The following is a 20,432-nucleotide window of genomic DNA, read 5'->3' on the forward strand; positions in this document are numbered from 1 at the left end:
TCAAATTAGATTAAAGACGTTCATTTGAAGTATACTTCATATGTATATTTGCAATAATTTAGAAGTGTCTTAATATTTATAAATGGAAGTGTTATGTATACTAATGTGTTAGCACGTTAGGTGTTCGTATCTTGAAACGAGACTGAGAAATTTAATGGCCAAATAAACCATTCTATGGTTAATTAGAAAAACATTACTGTATCCCTTTTGTTCAATGAACAAGAGTGAGATACAAATACATAACATGAAGTTTCGAGGTCCTAACGTCGATAGACTATTACATAAGATATAAACTATGGTTACAGTAATGCATGTTGTGATGAATGAAACACCTTAAGAAACTATACACATACAGTTAGGATTTAATTGGTCCAACCCATTTGTTTTTATCAGAACAATAGTTCGTTAGAACACGAATCAACAATAATCATTCAATAATCTTAAAGAAAGCATCTTCAATACACAGTGCTATATAGATACGTAACACAAAGCTACTTGGGTAGTTCGAGGAACCGGTGGGAATAGAAACAGTCAATTAACGAGGCAAAATCTCAAAGCCTACGCGTCACTGCTATGAATATATTATATACAATAATATACACATACGTTGAAGTATTTCTAAGGAACACTAGCGCCGCCTATGGCATATTTACTATTTACAATCGTGGGCAGTGGGCAGGTGCCTACAGTATCCTACTCTTGTCCTGAATCTGTGCCCACCGATGATGTGTAATCTCCAGCTGGATAATAAAAAGACATGAATTCTCTGTATAACCGCCGTTACGCGCTTAAAGAAACCGCAAAAGCGTTTGATTTAGCTCTCTCTATTTGCTGCGTGGGTGGCTCGCCTTCTCCGTTCACTCTCCACCACTGGCTTCTACCATACCGATCCCATACTGACGTCACATTCCATAGAAGGGAAATATAAAACCTGTTAGACCGTCTCCCTTTCTTTCTCTACAGTTTCGTATTTCTGATTCTCTTTATCTTTCTTCGTATTATCTTGTCCTCTTTTCCTCTTCTGTCTCTTTTCTGTTTACGTTTCCGCCTGCATTTTTCCATCCGCGCCGTTACGAATAACGAGCAAATGTGCGGTTCACTTGAAATTAGGGATCCCCAATGTGTACGCGCATGCGCAGGAACGCAACTTTTTGTCTCGGCTTAACAGCGGCTTGCTAGCCAGTCGTCCGCCTGTGGAGACCGTGTTGAGGATGATGTTGCTCATTGCGTGCGAGGTTCGACGACGACGAAGACGTTTCGTAGTACGGCAACAACCGTCGACGACGTCTTGTCTATACAGTACCGCGAAATACTTCACGTTCGCGTAACGCGAGTTGAGAAAACGCAAAAGTGACAAGATATACCGCGCAACACTAACATCCTTTGACAAAGTCCATCCGTTTGTTGTAGTCATGGCTTCAGTGAAGGTAGCAGTGCGGGTTCGTCCCTTTAATAAAAGGTGCGTGCAACTAGTGATAACCTGTGTTTAACGTGTGTTTTATGTGTTTTCATTGTTATGTGTTTGATATACGAGCTGTACATTCTCTAGTACAGATACATTCTTCATCATGAATTTTATTCAATGCCTGTTTTTAAGATCCCAGTTTTTACAATTGACCAAGTAGCGAGTCAAGGCCTGCTATTTATGATTTAGACAAAGTCCTCACAAAAGATGTTTTTGCGATACAATTCGCGAACGTTCGACCTTCGAACGTAACGCGTTCCATGGGACGATCAATCATATGGTTTCGATCGACCCACGGTGCGACTGACGACTGGGCGACAAGATTCTGCCACCTGCTGTCATTCCCTCTAATGTTATTGTTATCCAAATGTTTTTGCCTATCGACTATCTTTTTTTTCTTTTCGCGTTATATTATTTGTAGGAACATTAATGAAAATATCAAGTGCTCAGTTCTATGAATAGAGATGTGAATCTGTCAAATTTGTATTCCAGGGAGTTGGCCATGAACGCGAAAATGATTGTGCAAATGGATGGCCGAAAAACAAGGATTTTTAACACAAAGGTATTTCCTAGCATTTAAAACAATTAGTTGTAAAAAATTTTACGTATCTCTTATTAAGGTTAACCTTGCTGCGATCTTCAAATTATTTTCAACTATTCGTGGTTCATTCTTCAAAAATGTCTGAAGTCTGATTCTTAATTTTATGCTAAAGTTTTCTTAAAACGACACAAATTCTTTTGCTTATTAAAATAAAGATTGCACTAAGGTTAACACACCAGACTAGGACTACAAATGACTAAAGTATGAAATTTGTTTATACTCCAGAAATATAATGTTGTAACTTCACAGAATTTCTATAAGAAATTGAAAAGTTGGTCATTTTACAAGTTCCAGCATTGTATGTTATGTACGTTCTTATGCAGTTTCCATGTATAATCCGCAACAAGCGACTCCTGTTGCAGTTCCTTAAGCCAATCCTTATGCAGTTCGTCCTTAATGATCGCACGGGCGAACTTTCTAAAAAGATTTCTAGACTGTAGAGCGATTTTTTTTGCGTCCCGAACTACCGTTGACCGCCACGCCGTTAAAACACTCGGTGCTCGAATCGTGTCATAATTTCTGGTCGACCGAACCTCGGCTATTGACCCATTAACGTCACAATGACCGCGACATATATTGTTCGTAGACGTACAGAATCTTTTTTACCATACGGAGACTATTTGTTATTCTAACATTACATCATTGATATCCACGCTTGCCGAGCGAAATCTTTGGCCTAGCTAGTGAGAGCAAGATAGCGAACGGCACGTCATCTGATCGGAGAAAGTGCGAAAATCGTTGTTGGACCAATCCCGGACCACTCGGTTTCCGTCCCACGACACTAACCACAAAACTAACCAATTATATCGCAATTAAGAATTAACAGCTACCAAATCTATCAAAATCACAAATTATAGGTTTTTGGAATTACTGAAAATATGTAATGTGTTTTTTGACAAAATTAATATTAACTTTCATCGGGATGAAAATTTGATTTTTGTTTCTATCAAAATATTGTAATTATAATAATTTTTGTGTATGCAGTATCATATAATATTTAAAATTAAAGTCCGATATATATTTCTATATAGAGTTAACAGACGTTGCGCGTAAGTGAACTTTTGTTCGTCTCTGTATGACCAATATATAGGTCTTAGAGCTAATTATATCGTCCTCATTAATGCTTTGGGGTAAATTTGGTTCGTGTACGATATTAATAGAAATTTCTATTTTGTTCACTTGTTATGAGTAGGTCGTAAATGTTTGTGCAAATTTATACTAATATGAACACAAACATGAAGAAATGAAACCTACGCAAAGATTTATTTTGCCCATTAACTTTTACGTGTATTATATGCATTTTACACTTTTAAGTTTTCCATAAACGCCTAACTATCCACCTAGTCATGAATCTTTAGTTTCTGATTCCTTTTTCTCTCTGGAATGACTCAATGTTAAAAATACGAGTTTTATATTTTCGTACAATTCCTTTTATCGCTCCAGGATCACTCCTGTACCTTGTTACAAAAGGAAATAACTTTTACGTAATTTATGACTACCGCTTACCTTTATCTCATGTTAATTATCATAAAACAGATTTCCCGTTTTATCAGTGATAATGTGACAAGACAGGTTTATGAAAATCTAGCGCATGCAACATTATGGCGATCATGACGCATTTTATGGCACGCGTAACGCTGTTGACTATAGGTATATGTATGTTGTTAATTGAAACAAACAGTTAAACAAATAAAATTCTTATTTATAAGAATAATTTTAAATATGCTAGCGAATCCACGTTTCACGAATTTAAGACATTATATATATCAGCCGATTCATTTTAACAAATAGATTACGAAAATACCACAATTATTTTGAGGAAAATTATTATTATTATTATTTTAGTGAAATATCGTGCTAGATACTTTATCTTCGTATTGTACTAGATTTTTGAACAATGGCTGACATATTGATTGTATTTTATCCAATAAAAGATCACGGTTTATTTTCTATATAATCTTCCTTTAGTTAAAATATAATATAAAGTACATATATTTTATAATGTTACATTTTATAATTTATAATAACATTGTAAAGTCTAAAAGTTATTTCTAATTTGATTTCCTATCTAAAACACTGAAACAAAGAACAATGAATTCACAAAGTGCGACGAAATCGATGACCTCAACAAGTCGAACGTGATGATTCAAACGTTTTAACGTTTCCTCAAGGACTAACTTCAAATTTCTTAAGGCATCGAGCGCGTTGATCACGATCCTAGAACGATAATGACTCCTCACCTTTAGCACTTTTTTTGTCTATTGCAGGTTTCATGATGGACAAACATAAGAGTTTTATTTTTTTAATTGCTTGCCACTCGCTTTGTGTTGCATAATGTGCGGAGTGCCCCTTGATAGGATACGATTATAGTTATGTGGGATGCAGTCTTACGAATGCACGTGATATAACAGCTTGCTGTTTGCCAGCCACTTGTGAATGATGCGCTTCTTCGGTATCAATCATTGTACAGGCTTTTGACCCGTGTCAATCTATCCAATATTCCTCTTCTTTAATATGACCAATCAATTATAATGCAATATTAAATCCAATATTAAAGAAATAGTTCACACGTGAAAATCTTTATCTTCAGAAATTGTTGGGAACTTTGAAGAATTTATTTGACTTATCTTTTTCAATGAAATGACTAAACATTAAGGTCATTGTACAGAAACTGTGCCTTGAACTTTATATTTTAATCTTAAAGGGAAGTCTATGATGCATACAGGTCGATCAATAAAAGGAGTTTTCGTTTGTTAATGAAGGATCCAATGGATTTGGTTCAATGAATCTGAATCGATAAAGACATTTCTTTTTATAAAATGGAACAATTACTGACTTTATTATTTTATTGTTATTTTCAGACACCCGGTAGTTGCAGGGAAATCGACCGCGAGAAATATAAGGACTTTACTTTTGATCATTCTTACTGGTCCTGCGACGCAAGCGATGACAACTATGCATCGCAGGAAGAGGTATATATTACTTGGTTTTTTTAAAGCGTATCAATCTATCAATTCGAAATTAATAATACGTACGATACAGATTAAATAGATCATTGAATCCAACGATGCATTAGAAACAGAGGAAATACCTTTTCCTAATTATGTGTGTTCATTTGAATATACGAGCCATTAATTATTATGAGCAATATGTTAAGTAATCTTTTATTTCATTTATAATGAGAATTAAATTATTTTTAATTAAATAAGCTCGTTCTCTTTGAAATTAATTTTATTCTCAATAAAAAATTATCGCCGTCGATTGATTCGCATCGGGCAATATCCCACATTGGGCAATGTTTTGACGGTGAGCCACGATCAGAATTAAAATAGAAGACCGGCATGCGTGCACCGGTATAGCAACCATTGTCGTAAGAGAATAGATTCTAATTAAAGACTTCACATTTTTCAAAATTTTAAGGATCATGTCTATATAATTACAAATTATTTTGTCACCGTGATAAATGATAAGTCTGACTTGTCTTTTATCGCGTGTGTAATAAATAATGATACATCGTGTAAATAAAAAAAAAATATTTCGCTTTTATCATTTGTAGAATTAATCAAAACACACGTATTTATTTAATACTTATCGACCATCTTGATTCCTCTGGTGACCCGTTAAAACTCTTTTAAGTAATTCACTATCAAAATTCCCCTATCAATATGTACAGTTAAGTACACATAAGGCGTGTCTGGTGCTATTTTTGAATTCGATAAGATTTTCATTTATCATAAACGTTGATGCTTGTTAGTTACTATCATATCAAAAACAGATAGCTGATCCTTTTTCTATTTTAGGTGTTTTATGATCTGGGTACAGACGTAATAGAAAGTGCCTTCGAGGGCTACAATGCCTGCGTCTTCGCCTACGGCCAAACAGGGTCTGGAAAGACCTTTACCATGATGGGTACACCGGTAATATTTTAATCATTTAGTTTGCCAGCATGATCATGTCACTTTTATCCCTTTATAAAAGATTACTCTTCTTTGATCTTCTACAATATTCCATTTTGCTCAGTAAATTTTATCTTTATGTTTGATATTCGGACATCCTGGATTTAGTGTAATATTTGAGTAATTCTGCAAAGTTAGTTTGATATCTGGATAATTCCCTAATATTAGTTTGATATTTGAATAATTCCGTAAAATTATTATTGAATGTAATTCTCTAATTGTTTTAAGCATTTAGTCCATTTTTCATAAAATTTTATCCACAGAGGAAAAAATCGTAGAGATACAAAAGTTACCATACTTTTAATGAATTTAATACGCTCCGATGCTTCTAGATCGCTCGATCACGTAGTTCACTTATCATCAATGCAGAAACCCATTACGTTATTGCGAAACATTGTTTCGTACTTTCACTGGCCAGTTGATTTCTATGATTTTTCTTCGCCTTGTACTGTATTTCTTTACCTAGAAAAGAATCCTTACCTTTAACATCTAATAATTTTATCATTTTCAATTTCAGGAGGCTCAAGGATTGATCCCACGGATTTGTAAGACGCTGTTTGCCAGAATGGCAGCTGGCAAAGAAAGCGGAGCGTCTTACAGAACAGAAGTGTCATTTTTAGAGATACATAATGAAAGAGTAAGGGATCTATTGAGACTGGACCAGTCGCAGTCTCATTCTCTCCGAGTGCGGGAACATCCCAAAAGAGGGCCTTATGTCCAAGACCTATCAAGCCACCTCGTCTATGACTACTCAGATATTCAGGTAAATGAACCCGTTCTCTCTTCCTGCTCGTTCCGCACTCACAAGACACTTGTGGGAGAGGTAGTTTTAAAATAAAGAGTTGTTCCCGCGCTTGTAGGAGTGCATGGTGCGAGGTAATACGCACAGGACTACGGCAAGTACAAATATGAACGACGTGAGCAGTAGGAGTCACGCAATTTTTACTATCACGTTCGTTCAAGCTGGACTATCAGAAGGCAATATGCCGTCGGAGACAGTTTCAAAAGTGCATCTTGTCGACTTAGCCGGAAGGTATCGAGACATGTGTCTTGGATAATTTTTGTTTTTGGAATCATCGGACTAACACGCGAGATGTGAGCAGAAAGTTCGTACAAAACATTACTGAGTTTTTAATACTTTTTTTTCTTTTACTTCCTATTGTAATTGAAACTTGATAAACGACTGGAGATTTCATAAAAATTATTTCTATTGCAATAGGAGAAGCCTTGTTTATAGAATGTATAAATGTAATAACGAATTAAAGAATATCTTGTGAAGAGATCTTATCGAATAAAGGAATACCAACACTGAAGTCAAGGTTTCCTTTGAAAACAAGGAAATGTTTATCCGCAAGATAGCTAGTTGAGTTCCATTCCATTATTATAAAAATTTATCGTATTTTTACTATTAAATCACATTTTTAAAATGGCAACACTTGGTAATATCTTGAGTAATTCTCTTACAAATCTCTGCATAATGTACTTTAAGTTGAATGAAGTAATCATATACTTTGAACCTTTTGCTCACATTCTTAAAATCATTAAGAAATATAGATATCTAAGATAAATGTAAGGTAGATATAAGCAGAAGTTGAGTTCACATTTGTTTATCTACGTTTGTTTAGTGAACGTGCAAATGCAACAGGTGCATCAGGCCAACGATTAAAAGAGGGCGCGCACATTAATAAATCACTGGTAACATTAGGTTCCGTGATATCAGCGCTCTCTGAAGTTAGTGCCGCAGGCGAAGGGTCTTCCACTTCTAAGCGAGGTATCTTTATACCCTATCGAGATAGTGTATTGACATGGTTGTTAAAGGACTCGCTTGGAGGTAACTCGAAGACAATCATGATAGCCACTATTAGTCCGGCAGATTGTAATTACGGCGAGACCCTCAGTACGCTCAGGTACGCTAACCGAGCGAAAAATATTATTAATAAACCCACTATTAACGAAGATCCGAACGTGAAATTGATCAGGGAACTCAGAGAAGAGATACAAAAATTGAAGTCTCTTATTGGGAAGGATATGGTAAGTCCTAAAAAAGATATACACTTTCTCCTTTACCAATTAAGAAAAAATTCGATTAAAAAGTGAAATCTTACCTGTTCATTGCAGAGCGTTGAAAGGCCACCGCAAGTATTGTTAGCTCAGATTCATGAGAAACAGGAGCAAGAGAAAGTATTGACGGAAGAATGGACGGAAAAGTGGCGAGAAACGCAGCAGATTCTCCAAGAGCAGAAAGCGTTAGGTCTTCGAAAAAGCGGTGTTGGCGTAGTTCTAGATTCAGAGATGCCGCATTTAGTGGGTATCGATGATGACCTTCTTAGCACTGGTGTTACACTTTATCATCTGAAAGAGGGTAGAACGTTAGTGGGAACGGAAGAAGCACCAACCACACAGGTAATCATTTCATTTATTTATCCCAATAAAAATTAAGATTTGTTGAATCTGAATACTAGTTAAACTACGGAAATATATATATACATATATTTTATGAATTATATAATATGTGCTACTTAATAAATAGGATATTGTATTGACTGGTGCGGATGTCGAGCCAGAACACTGTGTGGTGGAGTTAGATAGTGGGGTTGCAACTCTTCATCCCCTTTCTCCTCACTGCTGGATCAACACAGCACAAGTCGATAAGCCAACGCGGCTGTCACAAGGCTGTATTATTCTTCTTGGCCGGAACAATATGTTCCGATATAACGATCCAGCTGAAGCGGCGAAACTAAGAAAGGAAGGTGGAACGAGTAACGGTAATTTACAATCCACGGTCGTCAATCTTTCAAGATTGTCTCTCTTGAGCTGGAGTGTCTCGGATTTGCATGCTTCGTCCTCTAGCGATAACCTTTTAAATTCGAGCGAAGATCTCCGAACGCTTGAAGAACTGGAACAACAAAAAGCAGCCCTTATCAAAGAAAAAGAAGACTTCAAGGTTCGTGAATTAACTAATTAACTTTATACGATATTAGTTTTTATGCCAATTAAATCCATTATAGTTTATTACTATAATTAATAATTTAATAATCATAGAATATTATTTCTAGTACTCTAGTTATATTATTATTAATATCCTACATATAAAGATATTTAAATTAGTGCAAATGGAATGTTAATCGAAAGCTTTGAGCTAAAATAAATAATAAAAATTTTTCATTTTAATTTGCACAGAGGGAGCAGGAAGAACGAGAAGAGAGATGGGCCGCGAGAAGAGAGGCTCTAGAAGGAGCGCAGCGCGAATTGGAACGCGAATGGGGTGCCCAATGGAAAGAATGGGCTGACGCCATAGCGGCTCTGGAATCTCGACAACGCGAGTTACGCACGAGACGTCACATCCTGGAGCAAGAGCGACGGGACGAAATGACGCAAGTAAGTGACTCGGATTCGCCGTCGCCAGATCCGAACGTAATCTCGATCATCTATCAATTTTTCCTCGTCCTTATTGCTCTCTGTGTTCTTATTTGCTTGTCTGGCAACATCATCATCAACTCGCACATTTGCCCGTTAAACATGTGACCCCAGAAAATGTGTGTAATAGTATTAGGTAACACGTTCTCGTTAAATCACGTTTATGTTCTTCATCAAGTGTTCACAAGTGTACTTGAATATCAAATGGTGTTCAGATGTAGAAAGAATGAGTTATATCATCAACATTGACGATGATCACATTTTTTCACTTTAGTTTAACTGTAGATGTAGAAATTTATTAAAAAAAAGCTTAAGGTGCTTCAACTCAACGATCGGCGTCTATATCAGGATTTTCTCCTGAATTGTAATATAATGTAACTAATGTACAATTACATTGTTAACGGGACAATATTTGTCCGATATTATATAATTCAATCATTTTTTTAATGTATAAAAGAAATGTTTCCTATTCTTTTTGTATAATACTTGTCTGCCTTTACGTAGATTCTATTACGGGTTTTTAATACGAATCGCGCCTAATATCCCGCAGACTATAATCTTAACGCTTATTTTTTTAATGGCGAATATTAGATAGAGAAGCTTAAATGACGATAAGCTGTTTGAATACCATAAAAGTGCCAGTGTTGACAAGATTTTGCCGGACAAATATGGCATTCCGTGGAATGTTATACGTTAAGTATCTTGTAGACGATTGTTACAATGAACAGAGTAAAAGAAAACAAACTGTTATGTACATATCTGGGCTTGTCTTTTGTAGAAACGTCTGTATATATGGGTTTGTTATGCGAGAAAGAAAAAAAGAACTGTTTATTATATACATACATATATATAATATATATATATACGAATACTGTTGATTAATAAATTTTTCTTACAAAAATTGGCCTTCGATCTTCCACGATATGATATTTTGCACGCACACTTCTACTGTCTGTATTCTATCTTTCATATACAGGGTGGTTGGTACATGGTGGTACAAGCGGAAAGGGGGTGATTCTACACGAAAAAAGAAGTCGAAAATATAGAATAAAAATTTTTCGTCTGAGGCTTTGTTTTCGAGAAAATCGACTTTGAATTTTCGCTCGGTACACGTGCACTTTATCACGTCTCGTTATAACGGATCTCACTGTAGATCGTTGTCTCGATGGAAAAATTAAAAAAAAAAAAATAAAAAAAAATTTTATTCTATATTTTCGACTTCTTTTTTCGCGTAGAATCACCCCCTTTCCGCTTGTACCAGCGGTTACCAACCACCCTGTATATTCTATTAAGTATTATATGTATACACAGTCGAAAGAATTAACACTACCGATTAACAAACCCAGTGTATCTTGTTAACAATTTTGTTGGGGTACGTCCGCACGTACATTTTGTCCAATACTGATGTGGGATTTAAAGACCTAACTAACCGAATTTTATAAGGTAATGTATTTATCGCGATTATCTCATCGTTTCTGTTTTCTTCTTCTTTTACCATTAATTTTTGTTCTTTTTCATTCAATATTTACTTGGATCTTTCAATAAATCTCGTATGAACTGACCTCTGCAATAACGTCACGTAGCCCCGTATTATCATTGATGCATAAACAGATGGCATGCTTTTGTTTTTATTTTTATCCATTCTACATGATTCTTCTCTCGTAACCGATAGCAGAGTATCTGTGTACATGGGTGACTTGTAAAACTATCATTTTTCGTTATTATCACTTCAAATGTAAGTTTAAAAATTTATTTTTCGTTTAAACGTACAATTTATATATATATATATATATATATATTTATATATATATATAAATATATAATAAAAAATGAAATTAATGGGAATTAAATAAAAGGAAAGGAAGAAAAAGAATGGAACTCGCATCTAAACTATATTTTTTTCAGTTATCTTTTTTGTTAATGCATCGATATCTGTGTGTGTGTGGTACTAGGTAGAAAATTTATGTAGGGAAGTTGCCTCTCTACGCACGACATTGCAGTCCAAGCATCGTCAGTTTCAAGAGTTCATGAGCAATCACGAGCGCGCTCAAAGATTTCATCAATGGTGGGAGAAGGTAAGAGTCTAGACAGAAAAGAAAAAATCGGTATAACATGCAGCACATATAGTCAGTACAGTATTTTGATGGCACGAACTATTGAAATAAACGGGAGGAAAAATAAATTTTAAAAAATGTAATTGCATGTAACATATATGACCCTGCATCTTGTCTTTATTTATTTTTCTTTTTTTTATTATTGCTTTGTTAATTATCTCTTTATTCCTTTCTTAATAATACTCTAATGAAGTATTAACATAGAAACGAAGGTTCGCAGTTTTTTAGTTCAGAAAAAAAATTTACCATTTCAGACGGACGACGGTGCTGGTAGCGATGGCAGCTTGCCAGAATCCTGGTCGAGTTTGAACGATGATAAATGCGTTGACGCGGTGAGAGAGCTTGTTAATCATCATGTAAGTGATTCTAAAACCATCCTTTCTCAAGTTTAACTATAATCTTAATGACTGGATTAATTCTAGGAACTAGGTCAAGCCATAACTCTTTTTTTAAGCAAGGACTTCATGTTTTTGTGAACTACATCTCTTTAATTATGATTTAGTCTTTTATTTACTTAACCACTAGACTGTGCATATTTATGCAAATTCGTATCTTTATGAACACAGCTAAAAAAATTAAACATATATGGAAACATGTTTCATCTACTTTTATATCATTAAACTTTGTATATATGAATTTAATAAGAAAAATATGGTTCATAGAAAAATCAAAAACAAGAATTAGCTAGTTTCTATAATCAAGAGAACATTATAAAAGAATCAAAAAATAAAATCCAACTTTAAAAATCTACCTTCCAGAAGAAAGAATTGGCTGTATTGGAGACTGAGCTACAGAACAAGGTGAAATCCCTCAATGAGCACCAGAGCAAGGTAGACAAGATGGAAGAGGAGCTGATGGAGATAGCTAAAAGGCAAAAACATATGTTTAATCTCGAGGTTAGGATACTGTTTATAACTAGAAGCTAACTTACTTTTCTTATTCTCATTAAATATTAAATACATATGTTTCTAGTTTCAAGAAGAAGGAAACACAGAGAAGAAGTTGTTGCTGGCGAAGCGGAGCCAGGAGCAGTTACAAGAGATCCTGAGAAGAAAACAAAGTCTTTCATTAAACTTGAAGCGTGCGTTGCCTGCTTCACCAGGTGATTGTTCCTTGAGCGGCGATGAAGTTCTTCACAATGGAGATATTGAATCGTTGCAGGGATGCAATAGAAAACTTCAGATAGCTTCTGCCTTGAGTCTACTGCCACAAAATATTCCAAGTTCTATAGACACAGCAGATACTTTTCATACAGCTGCGGCTGACTCGCCTGAACCTAGAATTCTGTTTGAAAATTCGGAAACAAAAGAATCTCAGACATTACCAAGTGATAAACAAAGAGAACCTAACAAGCACCAGAAATCTTCCCCTGAAGTCCACTTAGAGAATGATAGAGCTAAATTGTGTGAAGTAGAAAGCAGAAGTTTGTTGAACTTAAATAGAAAGTCCTCAATAGATACAATCATCAAGTCAGGAAAGTGCAATGGCAGTGTTAACAGTGAGAAAACAGAATCAAAGTCTCCAACGAATTCTATTACGGAGGAGGATATTCCTGAAGATTCGCTGGAGTCACCTGTGCAGCAGAATCCAGCGATGAAACGATTGAACCAAAGAATCGCTCGTCAACGAATGATGGTGATGAGGTGCCTAGAGGCCAGCACACCCTCGAAAGAAGATCTGAATAGACAAATTGCGATCTTACAAGATCTTCAAAAGCAGCAAATTGAATTAGAAGTATCGCTTTTAGAAGACGAACGAAAAAATCTCAAGCAACAATCACAATGTGATGATAGATTGGCAGTTGGTGATGCGAATGATCCTGCACAAACAGTAGAAACAATGTCGTGCCGTGATGTAGAGTCCACGACTAGCTCAGGCACGTTGCTGGCCGTGGCCACAGTGCGATCTCCAATTCTCAGGAACCACAGGCCTAATATCAATGGCGAGGAGAACTTGTCAGAATCGGTAGTGCCTCGAATATCAGCGGGAAGAGGATATTCAACAGTATATTTAACGGTAATTTATAATATGCATGATGTAATATAAATTGGAAGACAACTAAAAAATATCTTCCAATAATGAAAGTATGAAGATCATTTGTTATATCTGGCCTTTGTTTTAGAGTCAAAATCGAGGTGATCGTTTGAGTAGTCCATATACCCTGACAATCACGAGGTCTTTGCCATCTTTGATAGCAAACGACGCCGACTACGACAATGTGATTAACATGATCGTTAGTATACCTTCCTACGTGATACGCGGAGCTGGCACGTCCAGTCACTACGAATACGAGGTACGCGTCGTAGCGCAGGACGATAGCTGGACGCTTTTACGTAGATACAGAAGATTTCGAGAATTGTATATTTCTATGAGACAAAATTATGGTAGCAAGGTAAGTAGGATTTTTTTATTCGTTTTATTAATTTTCTGTATATTTCAAATTTGTTAACATTAAATAATTATAATTGATAAAATTTTCTTAAAATTTTTTTCTCAAATAACAAATAGTAATATATTTTTATTTATTATTGTTTAGTCCGTGCCTTTCAGCTTTAGACGAGGTTTCGGTTTTACATCTCTTTTATCTATTTCGCTTCTTATATATCTACCTCCCTTCTTATCCACTCTATTATATTGCACTCCTTGAATTATTCTGTCCTTAAAAACTATGGCAACTTTTGGGCTTTTAGGCTCTTCCCGTCTTGGCCATTTCCCCAGTTCTCTCTCTTTCCTTTATGCACTCGTTTACTAGTTCCTTTTTTGATTCCATGGGTTTCCCTTTGTACTTTGCTGCTCTTCTTCAAATAGTAATATAGTATAAGGTATATATAGGTGTGTATATATATATATATATAAGGTATATAGTAGTAAGGTGTAATAGTTATGGGTGATAGTACTACTGCTGGTGTAGATTGCTGGGAGGTACTGCCGCTTTTTCTTGTCATTTAAGAATCGTGGAAAGAAAAATTGCACTACGGGCGCCGGGATTTGAAAACCCGGGTCCCGAACGTCCGTAACCAAACGCGCTAACCATTGCGCTGTCGTCGTTCGACGATAGTTGCTATCGAGTGCCGCCACAGTAACCCCTTATCAATGATAACGTTTCTTCTTTGTGTTGTGCATATGGTCGTATGATCTCGGCCGTTGTTTCCATGTGCGGTTGAGAGAATTCGGCATCTGCGGATGTGTCGTTTCGATGCAGGGTAAGGTGTCGGCCGCTTGTTGTCAAACCTGTGCAGATGTTGCGCAAAGTCTTCGTGTGGCGGTGGACCTGTCGGTACGGTGCGGGCGTTTTAGCGTACGGTCGTAGGCCTCCGTTCTTCTTTAGTATGACGTGCAGAGATAATATGCCCATGGACTTTGCGTTGGCTGCATCACTCCTGACTCGGTCATCGTCTCGTATCCTGTCACCTGCTTGCGTCGATCAGAGGTGAGGCGTCGAGGTTCGCTGAAGACGGAAAGGCCGTTTCGAGTACGTCGTAGCGGTAGATCCAGTTTCCGCAGTTTTAGATTCGCAGTGATGAAGTCTCGGTAGCGCTATCACGGTCACCCCTTCTCGCTGTCGATCACGTCGGGATCACCAATTTGAGGTATGATAGTTGTGGGTGACAGTGCTACTGCTGGTGTAGATTGCGCGCTGGGAAGTACTGCTGCTTTTTCTTCTCATTTAAGAATCGTACAAAGAAAAATCGCACTACGGTCGCCGGGATTTAAAAACCCGGGTCCCGAATGTTCGTAAGCAAAGGCGCTAACCATTGCGCTGCCGTCGTCCTGTGATAGTTGCTTTTGAGTGCCGCCACAAATATAATACCTATGGTCATCAAAACTATTACAATTGAGGTGTGATATAGTAGTCATGACAGGTGGTGCTGCTGTATAGGCAGAGATGGCTAGGTCCCGTATAGGATGATTTTGTGTCTTCCGTTCCGGGTTGCCTTCTCAGTTAAGAATCATGGAAGAAAAATCGAACTACGGGTGCCGGGATTTGAACCGGGGTCCCGAACGTTCGTAACCAACGGCACTAACCACTGCTCTATCGTCGTCCGGTCATAGTTTGCTGTCGAGTGCCGCTACACAATTTATTTTTTAATATCCAAAAATCTTATTTCTCACGAATTTAATTATAGTCCTTTTACATTCTTATTATTTGTATCATAGCCGTTTGCAAAAGACTAAAAATATTAGAAATATGAGAAGAAGGAACTTTTATCAATTTTTTGATAGTTTTATATACTTCAATTATATACAGGTAGCGGCAATACGCTTCCCACCTCGACAAGTTTTTCCAAGGTATGAAGTTGTGGCACGGCAACGTAGAAAACGACTAGAGGAATATTTACGACGGTTGATTCAAGTCTGCTCAGAATTACCGCACTGTGAACCTCTCTACAAGTACAACGGCAACTTAAGCAACATAGATAAGCAATCGTTGCTGGAATTTAGTTCGTTCTTCAGACGTGGAACGTTCGAAAGCAGCAAATACGGAACAAGTTAAACAATTAAAAAAAAAAAGACCACACACGATTCTCCAGAAATAGAAGAATGAACAAATTCAAGTGAACGCATAATAGATATTTATAATTCGTTATGTATTTTTTATATTGATGAGCTGGAGAAAAGCTAAAGTGGGAAAAATATTAGCAAAGTATAGTTACCACTTTTTGCAATGATTATTATGTATTTGCCAAAATACGTTTCCAAAAGTTTATTGTTTATAAGACTGATATATATATATATCGCATATTTAATATTTGTTTTATTCTTAGCATTAGTAAAAGAAAGAAAAGATTGTGAAATTTCTATTTAACGGGAAACAAAAAGATCTGATGTGTCTCGCAGCTATTCTCGATACGAGATTTTAGCTATTCTCGACAGGAAAAGCATACATTAAAGTTAAGGTCGATGAAATTACACGATTCGATTACTTGTTACGGGTTACGAATATTTTCCTAATGTTTTTCTCCCGTTAAAATTTTTGCAATTTTCCAAGTGTACCTTTCTTGTTTCTTAAACGAAATTGTTGATTTCATTGAATCTAAAATCGCGTCTATCACTAGTAAAATGTATAGTTAGTACCAGTATTGTTACAAGATACGCACGATATAAAGAATAATTTGTTGTGCGCACAACCACGGTGACCATAATCGCGCGTCTATACTCGTGATAATAATTAGATTTCATAAATGAACGCGTTTATTTTTTCGTCGAACAGCGTCTTTTACACATCGTCAGGACTGAAAATTGACTGGATCTTAAACGAAGCAAAAAAAAAAAAAGAAGAAAAAAATATCGAACTTCCTCTTAATACGTAGTTATAAACTTATTGAATTATAATTTTACGAAGTGCAAATGATATCATATCGCTGTTGAAGTTCTTCCGGTTTCGGGAATTTATATATAATATATATTGTATATGTATACACTGCGTTTTGCGGCAAAGTTTGTAAAGAAAAAAGAAAAAGGAACAGCGATGTTAAAGTTGACTTGAAATCGTTATGCAATGCTTATGGCAATGAGAGAATTGTTAGTAAATGCTAACTTTGATATTATCGATTATTCTCGGCAAAATGTTTATCCGCTATATTTATAAAACTGCTTCTCGATAAAAGGAAAGAAAGAAAATATATACGCTTTTCAAGCCCAAGAATTCTCTATTATTATAATAATAAAAAAAATCGCATCTCTCCATTACATGGCCAGATCATTTTGCCTTGAATTCTCTAATAAGTAAAAAGAATGTTATGAAGCTTATACCTAAACCCATGTTGTTTAGTATCGAATGAAACTTATAGCAATACGTATTGTCATTGAAGTGGATAATCAAGTTCGTGACTGATGAGCGATACGTATTCCATGGCTGTGTATAAACGGACTTCAAACCCCGAGGAATTGTCCTAGACGGCTAGTGGTACTAGTAATTTATAGCCGCGAGGTCTGTACATTTAGCAAATTATTTAGACAAACATTATACCTCATGTTTCATACAGTTTCCGAGAAAAAGCATGGAGAAAAAAAACCATCATCAACCGCTTTTTTATACTCGATCTATGCGATCTATGTTCTCTAAATGTAAAGACACACAATAAATTTGTCATAGCTCGATTATTTTTAATTAATAACCTTATAACCCATAAAATAGAAAAATAATCTACAAATTGTAATAAAAAACATGAAAAACCGTTAAGGGCTTTAAATGTGTTTTACACTTAACGTGCAATGGATATCAGATAAATACAATCATTTATTATTTTTGTTATTCGTTTTACAAATGTAAATTTATATCTTGAGCATTTTTTTGAGACACTAGATTTCTATCCGATGTGATTGTTCAACGAATACTTATTATTAAAAAATACTGGTTCACCCAGTTTCTTATAATGTACATTTTCATCTTGATTTGTACCATGTCATGAGACGATTAATATATCCGTGGTATAAGTTTATAAATGACAAATTACGAACGACGAATTTAAACGAAATACAAAAGCTAAACGATCAATATATGAATAGGCACTATCCTTTTGTAATAAATTATAAATATTATGCTTATCATACCTACAGTTAAATGAACACTTGCTCGCTCGCTAAATTATCCGCAAACGGCGCAACAATTACCCTTGTGGCGAAATAAAATGTTAAACCAAACGTAACAGAGATTGGTAATGCGGGCAATGCCTTCTTGAATATAGCCAGTAACAATAGCGTCAAGCAAAGACCCTGGAAATAAAAATATTCGCAATAAAACTTTGCTATTTTAATATAAAATATAAATTACAAAACACGTACAATAAGAATAGCAACGAAACAAGCCAACGTGGTGTTCCAATCGCCATAACTGGAAGCTTTCCCAACTAAAACGCTGTAGAATATAAAATCACCAAGACCTAATTTCACACCTCGTTCTTCTTCGGTAACTGCAATTTGCTGCCCTTGTGATTCACGTGCAACGCGATTATCTTGTTGTCTTGATCTTTCTGTTAGGGATAAAGTGTTTTCACGTACTTCTTGCGCTCGCCTCGCTCCTCGATCACCTGATAATAAAATATTACATCAAGTTACAATAACTGAATAGGTAGTACACTAGTAGTTTATTTGCTACCATGTGTATCTATCCATTCAGGAGTAAACCCACTCTCTTCAGCATCTCCCGATGCAGGATTGTTTTGATTATCTGCTTGATCACGCATTGTATATGTCGTGCTATCACCAGTAGCATTGTCGCTGGTAGTCATCGTTGCGGTTTGTACATAACCAGCGTAAGTCATTGTGGCTGTGTACATAATTGTAGAAGAATAAATCAATGCAGGAAAAATAGACTCATTTCGCTCTTGTGCGGTCTCAACAAGTATTCTTAAAGGTCCTTTTGGTGTTAACACAGCAATTAAATCTGGATGGAAAATTATAAAAACTTACATGTATTTCATCTGCAATGCGTTTGTACTTTTTAATAACAAATCTATCTTACCCCAAATGCTGATAACACCTAGTACAACCCACGCTGTCCATTCTGGCAAATATTTGATAAAAACAAGCGCCATTAGAGCAGAGATAAAAATAAGATATGCTTGTTGTAATTGCAAGGGACCTTGCCAATGTATACATATCATTCCAACTACTCCAAAATTCCATAAAACTAAGCCTAATGTAAACAAATCCATTGGAATGTTGTATGCTTTTAATACTTGCCTACAAAAGACATTTTTTTTAAATGTTAAAACCACAAAAAGTAATTAGTAAAATGACAATACTCACTCGCAATATAACATGGAAAACATAGATAACAACAATAAGGAACTTATTATCAACCATCCATGGATTACTTTGTAAAATTTGTATTTGTATAGGACAATAAGTATCACAGTCATAAATACAATGACACTCATGAGTATCAAAGAGTTAGCAACTGCTTGCCAAGCCTTGGTACTTGTGTCAGCACTGTCTTCATGAAACGGAGTGTATACTCTAAAAACAATAATACAATCATAGAACACAACTATCATCTTATACAAACGATATACAAAAGACTTCAAAGTATACTTACAAGTACATTCCTTTGGTTGTATAGAAGTTTATAGAACTAATTGTGGCAACTACAACTAACATACAAAGGGATACAGGCACAAATAATTTAATGACATGTGCTGCTCCATACTTTAATTCCTCTTCCTCTTCATCTCTATAATTTCTAGATCTACCCTGGCCACTATTGCCTGATGTACCTCTCCTACCTGAACTTGCATTATTCGATATACCTGGTGTTTGAACATGGACTTCAGGAACACCATTTTCAACCTACAATTCATACATGTTATACAATATATATTTTTTGAGTTCTTTTAAGTTATCTACGTAGATAACTCAACCTGTATAAGTATCACACAATAGAATAAAATACCTCTTCGTTACTAATGCGAGAACGCCTTTTTCGACCAGTGACCAAGCCCAAATCGTCCGTGCGAGATTCCGCGACGTGACCGTCCATTAGGCTTGTATATTCGTCCGCCGAGTCGTAAATATCACTCTCAGACATTCATCAACGGTTATAATTATGGACAAATTGACATAAGTACCTTTGACAGCTTCACATACGCTTTTTTTATACTTCCGCACTTAGTTTAAGTCTCGTCACACAATAGCGGTTACGACTACATTCGAAAAATTTCGCCGATATAAAAATACTTAACTAATATTTATGCATGTCGAGGATTATTCATAGGACTTTATCGGAAAGCACAAAGATAATTTTTGATTACTTAAAAATGAACGACTTCAATAATTTTTCACTTTATAAATAAATCCTACACCTGATGGCAGCCATTTTACGAAATGATTCACTAATTGCCCTCTATCGTCAAGCATTTGGAACTAAAAAGAGCGTA

The 20,432-nt window shown here is 35.8% G+C and overlaps 2 protein-coding genes across 6 annotated transcripts; one reads left to right on the forward strand and one right to left on the reverse strand.

The window, feature by feature from the left end:
- The first annotated feature begins 1,397 nt into the window (after nucleotides 1–1,397).
- On the forward strand, nucleotides 1,398–17,228 carry LOC117237160 (kinesin-like protein Klp98A). Its single transcript, XM_033500870.1, has 16 exons — nucleotides 1,398–1,459; nucleotides 1,958–2,027; nucleotides 4,928–5,038; nucleotides 5,867–5,983; nucleotides 6,540–6,785; nucleotides 6,883–7,055; nucleotides 7,648–8,053; nucleotides 8,141–8,425; nucleotides 8,553–8,966; nucleotides 9,203–9,400; nucleotides 11,392–11,514; nucleotides 11,808–11,909; nucleotides 12,312–12,449; nucleotides 12,526–13,569; nucleotides 13,676–13,945; nucleotides 15,803–17,228. Exons 1-16 carry the CDS (start codon nucleotides 1,413–1,415, stop codon nucleotides 16,046–16,048), a joined length of 3,990 nt encoding a protein of 1,329 aa, XP_033356761.1. The 5' UTR covers nucleotides 1,398–1,412; the 3' UTR covers nucleotides 16,049–17,228.
- Nucleotides 8,781–20,405, reverse strand: LOC117237162 (presenilin-1). 5 transcript variants are annotated; one of them, XM_033500872.1, is made up of 8 exons: nucleotides 19,949–20,083; nucleotides 19,595–19,845; nucleotides 19,306–19,515; nucleotides 19,019–19,239; nucleotides 18,653–18,940; nucleotides 18,340–18,584; nucleotides 18,113–18,270; nucleotides 8,781–8,918 (listed from the first exon to the last, which is right to left on the reverse strand). In XM_033500872.1, exons 1-7 carry the CDS (start codon nucleotides 20,081–20,083, stop codon nucleotides 18,115–18,117), a joined length of 1,506 nt encoding a protein of 501 aa, XP_033356763.1. In that variant the 3' UTR covers nucleotides 8,781–8,918; nucleotides 18,113–18,114. The 5 variants fall into 5 exon arrangements, with proteins under 5 accessions (XP_033356763.1, XP_033356762.1, XP_033356765.1 ...); XM_033500871.1 differs by having other exon boundaries at nucleotides 8,782–8,918; nucleotides 18,109–18,270; XM_033500874.1 differs by lacking the exon at nucleotides 8,781–8,918 and adding an exon at nucleotides 11,315–11,522.
- Between the last annotated feature and the right edge of the window lie 27 nt (nucleotides 20,406–20,432).

Source organism: Bombus vosnesenskii, unplaced genomic scaffold (genome assembly GCF_011952255.1).
Source record: "Bombus vosnesenskii isolate JDL3184/JDL3185 unplaced genomic scaffold, Bvos_JDL3184-5_v1.1 scf7180000013361, whole genome shotgun sequence".
NCBI lineage: Eukaryota > Metazoa > Arthropoda > Insecta > Hymenoptera > Apidae > Bombus > Bombus vosnesenskii.

Coding starts and splice junctions, on each gene's coding strand:
- LOC117237160 (XM_033500870.1), top strand. CDS start 1,413: ATGGCTTCAGTGAAGGTAGCAGTGCGGGTTCGTCCCTTTAATAAAAG. Junction 6,786..6,882: donor ATGACTACTCAGATATTCAG/GTAAATGAACCC, acceptor CCGCGCTTGTAG/GAGTGCATGGTGCGAGGTAA. Junction 8,054..8,140: donor CTCTTATTGGGAAGGATATG/GTAAGTCCTAAA, acceptor TGTTCATTGCAG/AGCGTTGAAAGGCCACCGCA.
- LOC117237162 (XM_033500872.1), bottom strand. CDS start 20,083: ATGTCTGAGAGTGATATTTACGACTCGGCGGACGAATATACAAGCCTA. Junction 19,846..19,948: donor CTCGCATTAGTAACGAAGAG/GTATTTTATTCT, acceptor TATGAATTGTAG/GTTGAAAATGGTGTTCCTGA. Junction 19,240..19,305: donor TTTTCCATGTTATATTGCGA/GTGAGTATTGTC, acceptor TGTCTTTTGTAG/GCAAGTATTAAAAGCATACA.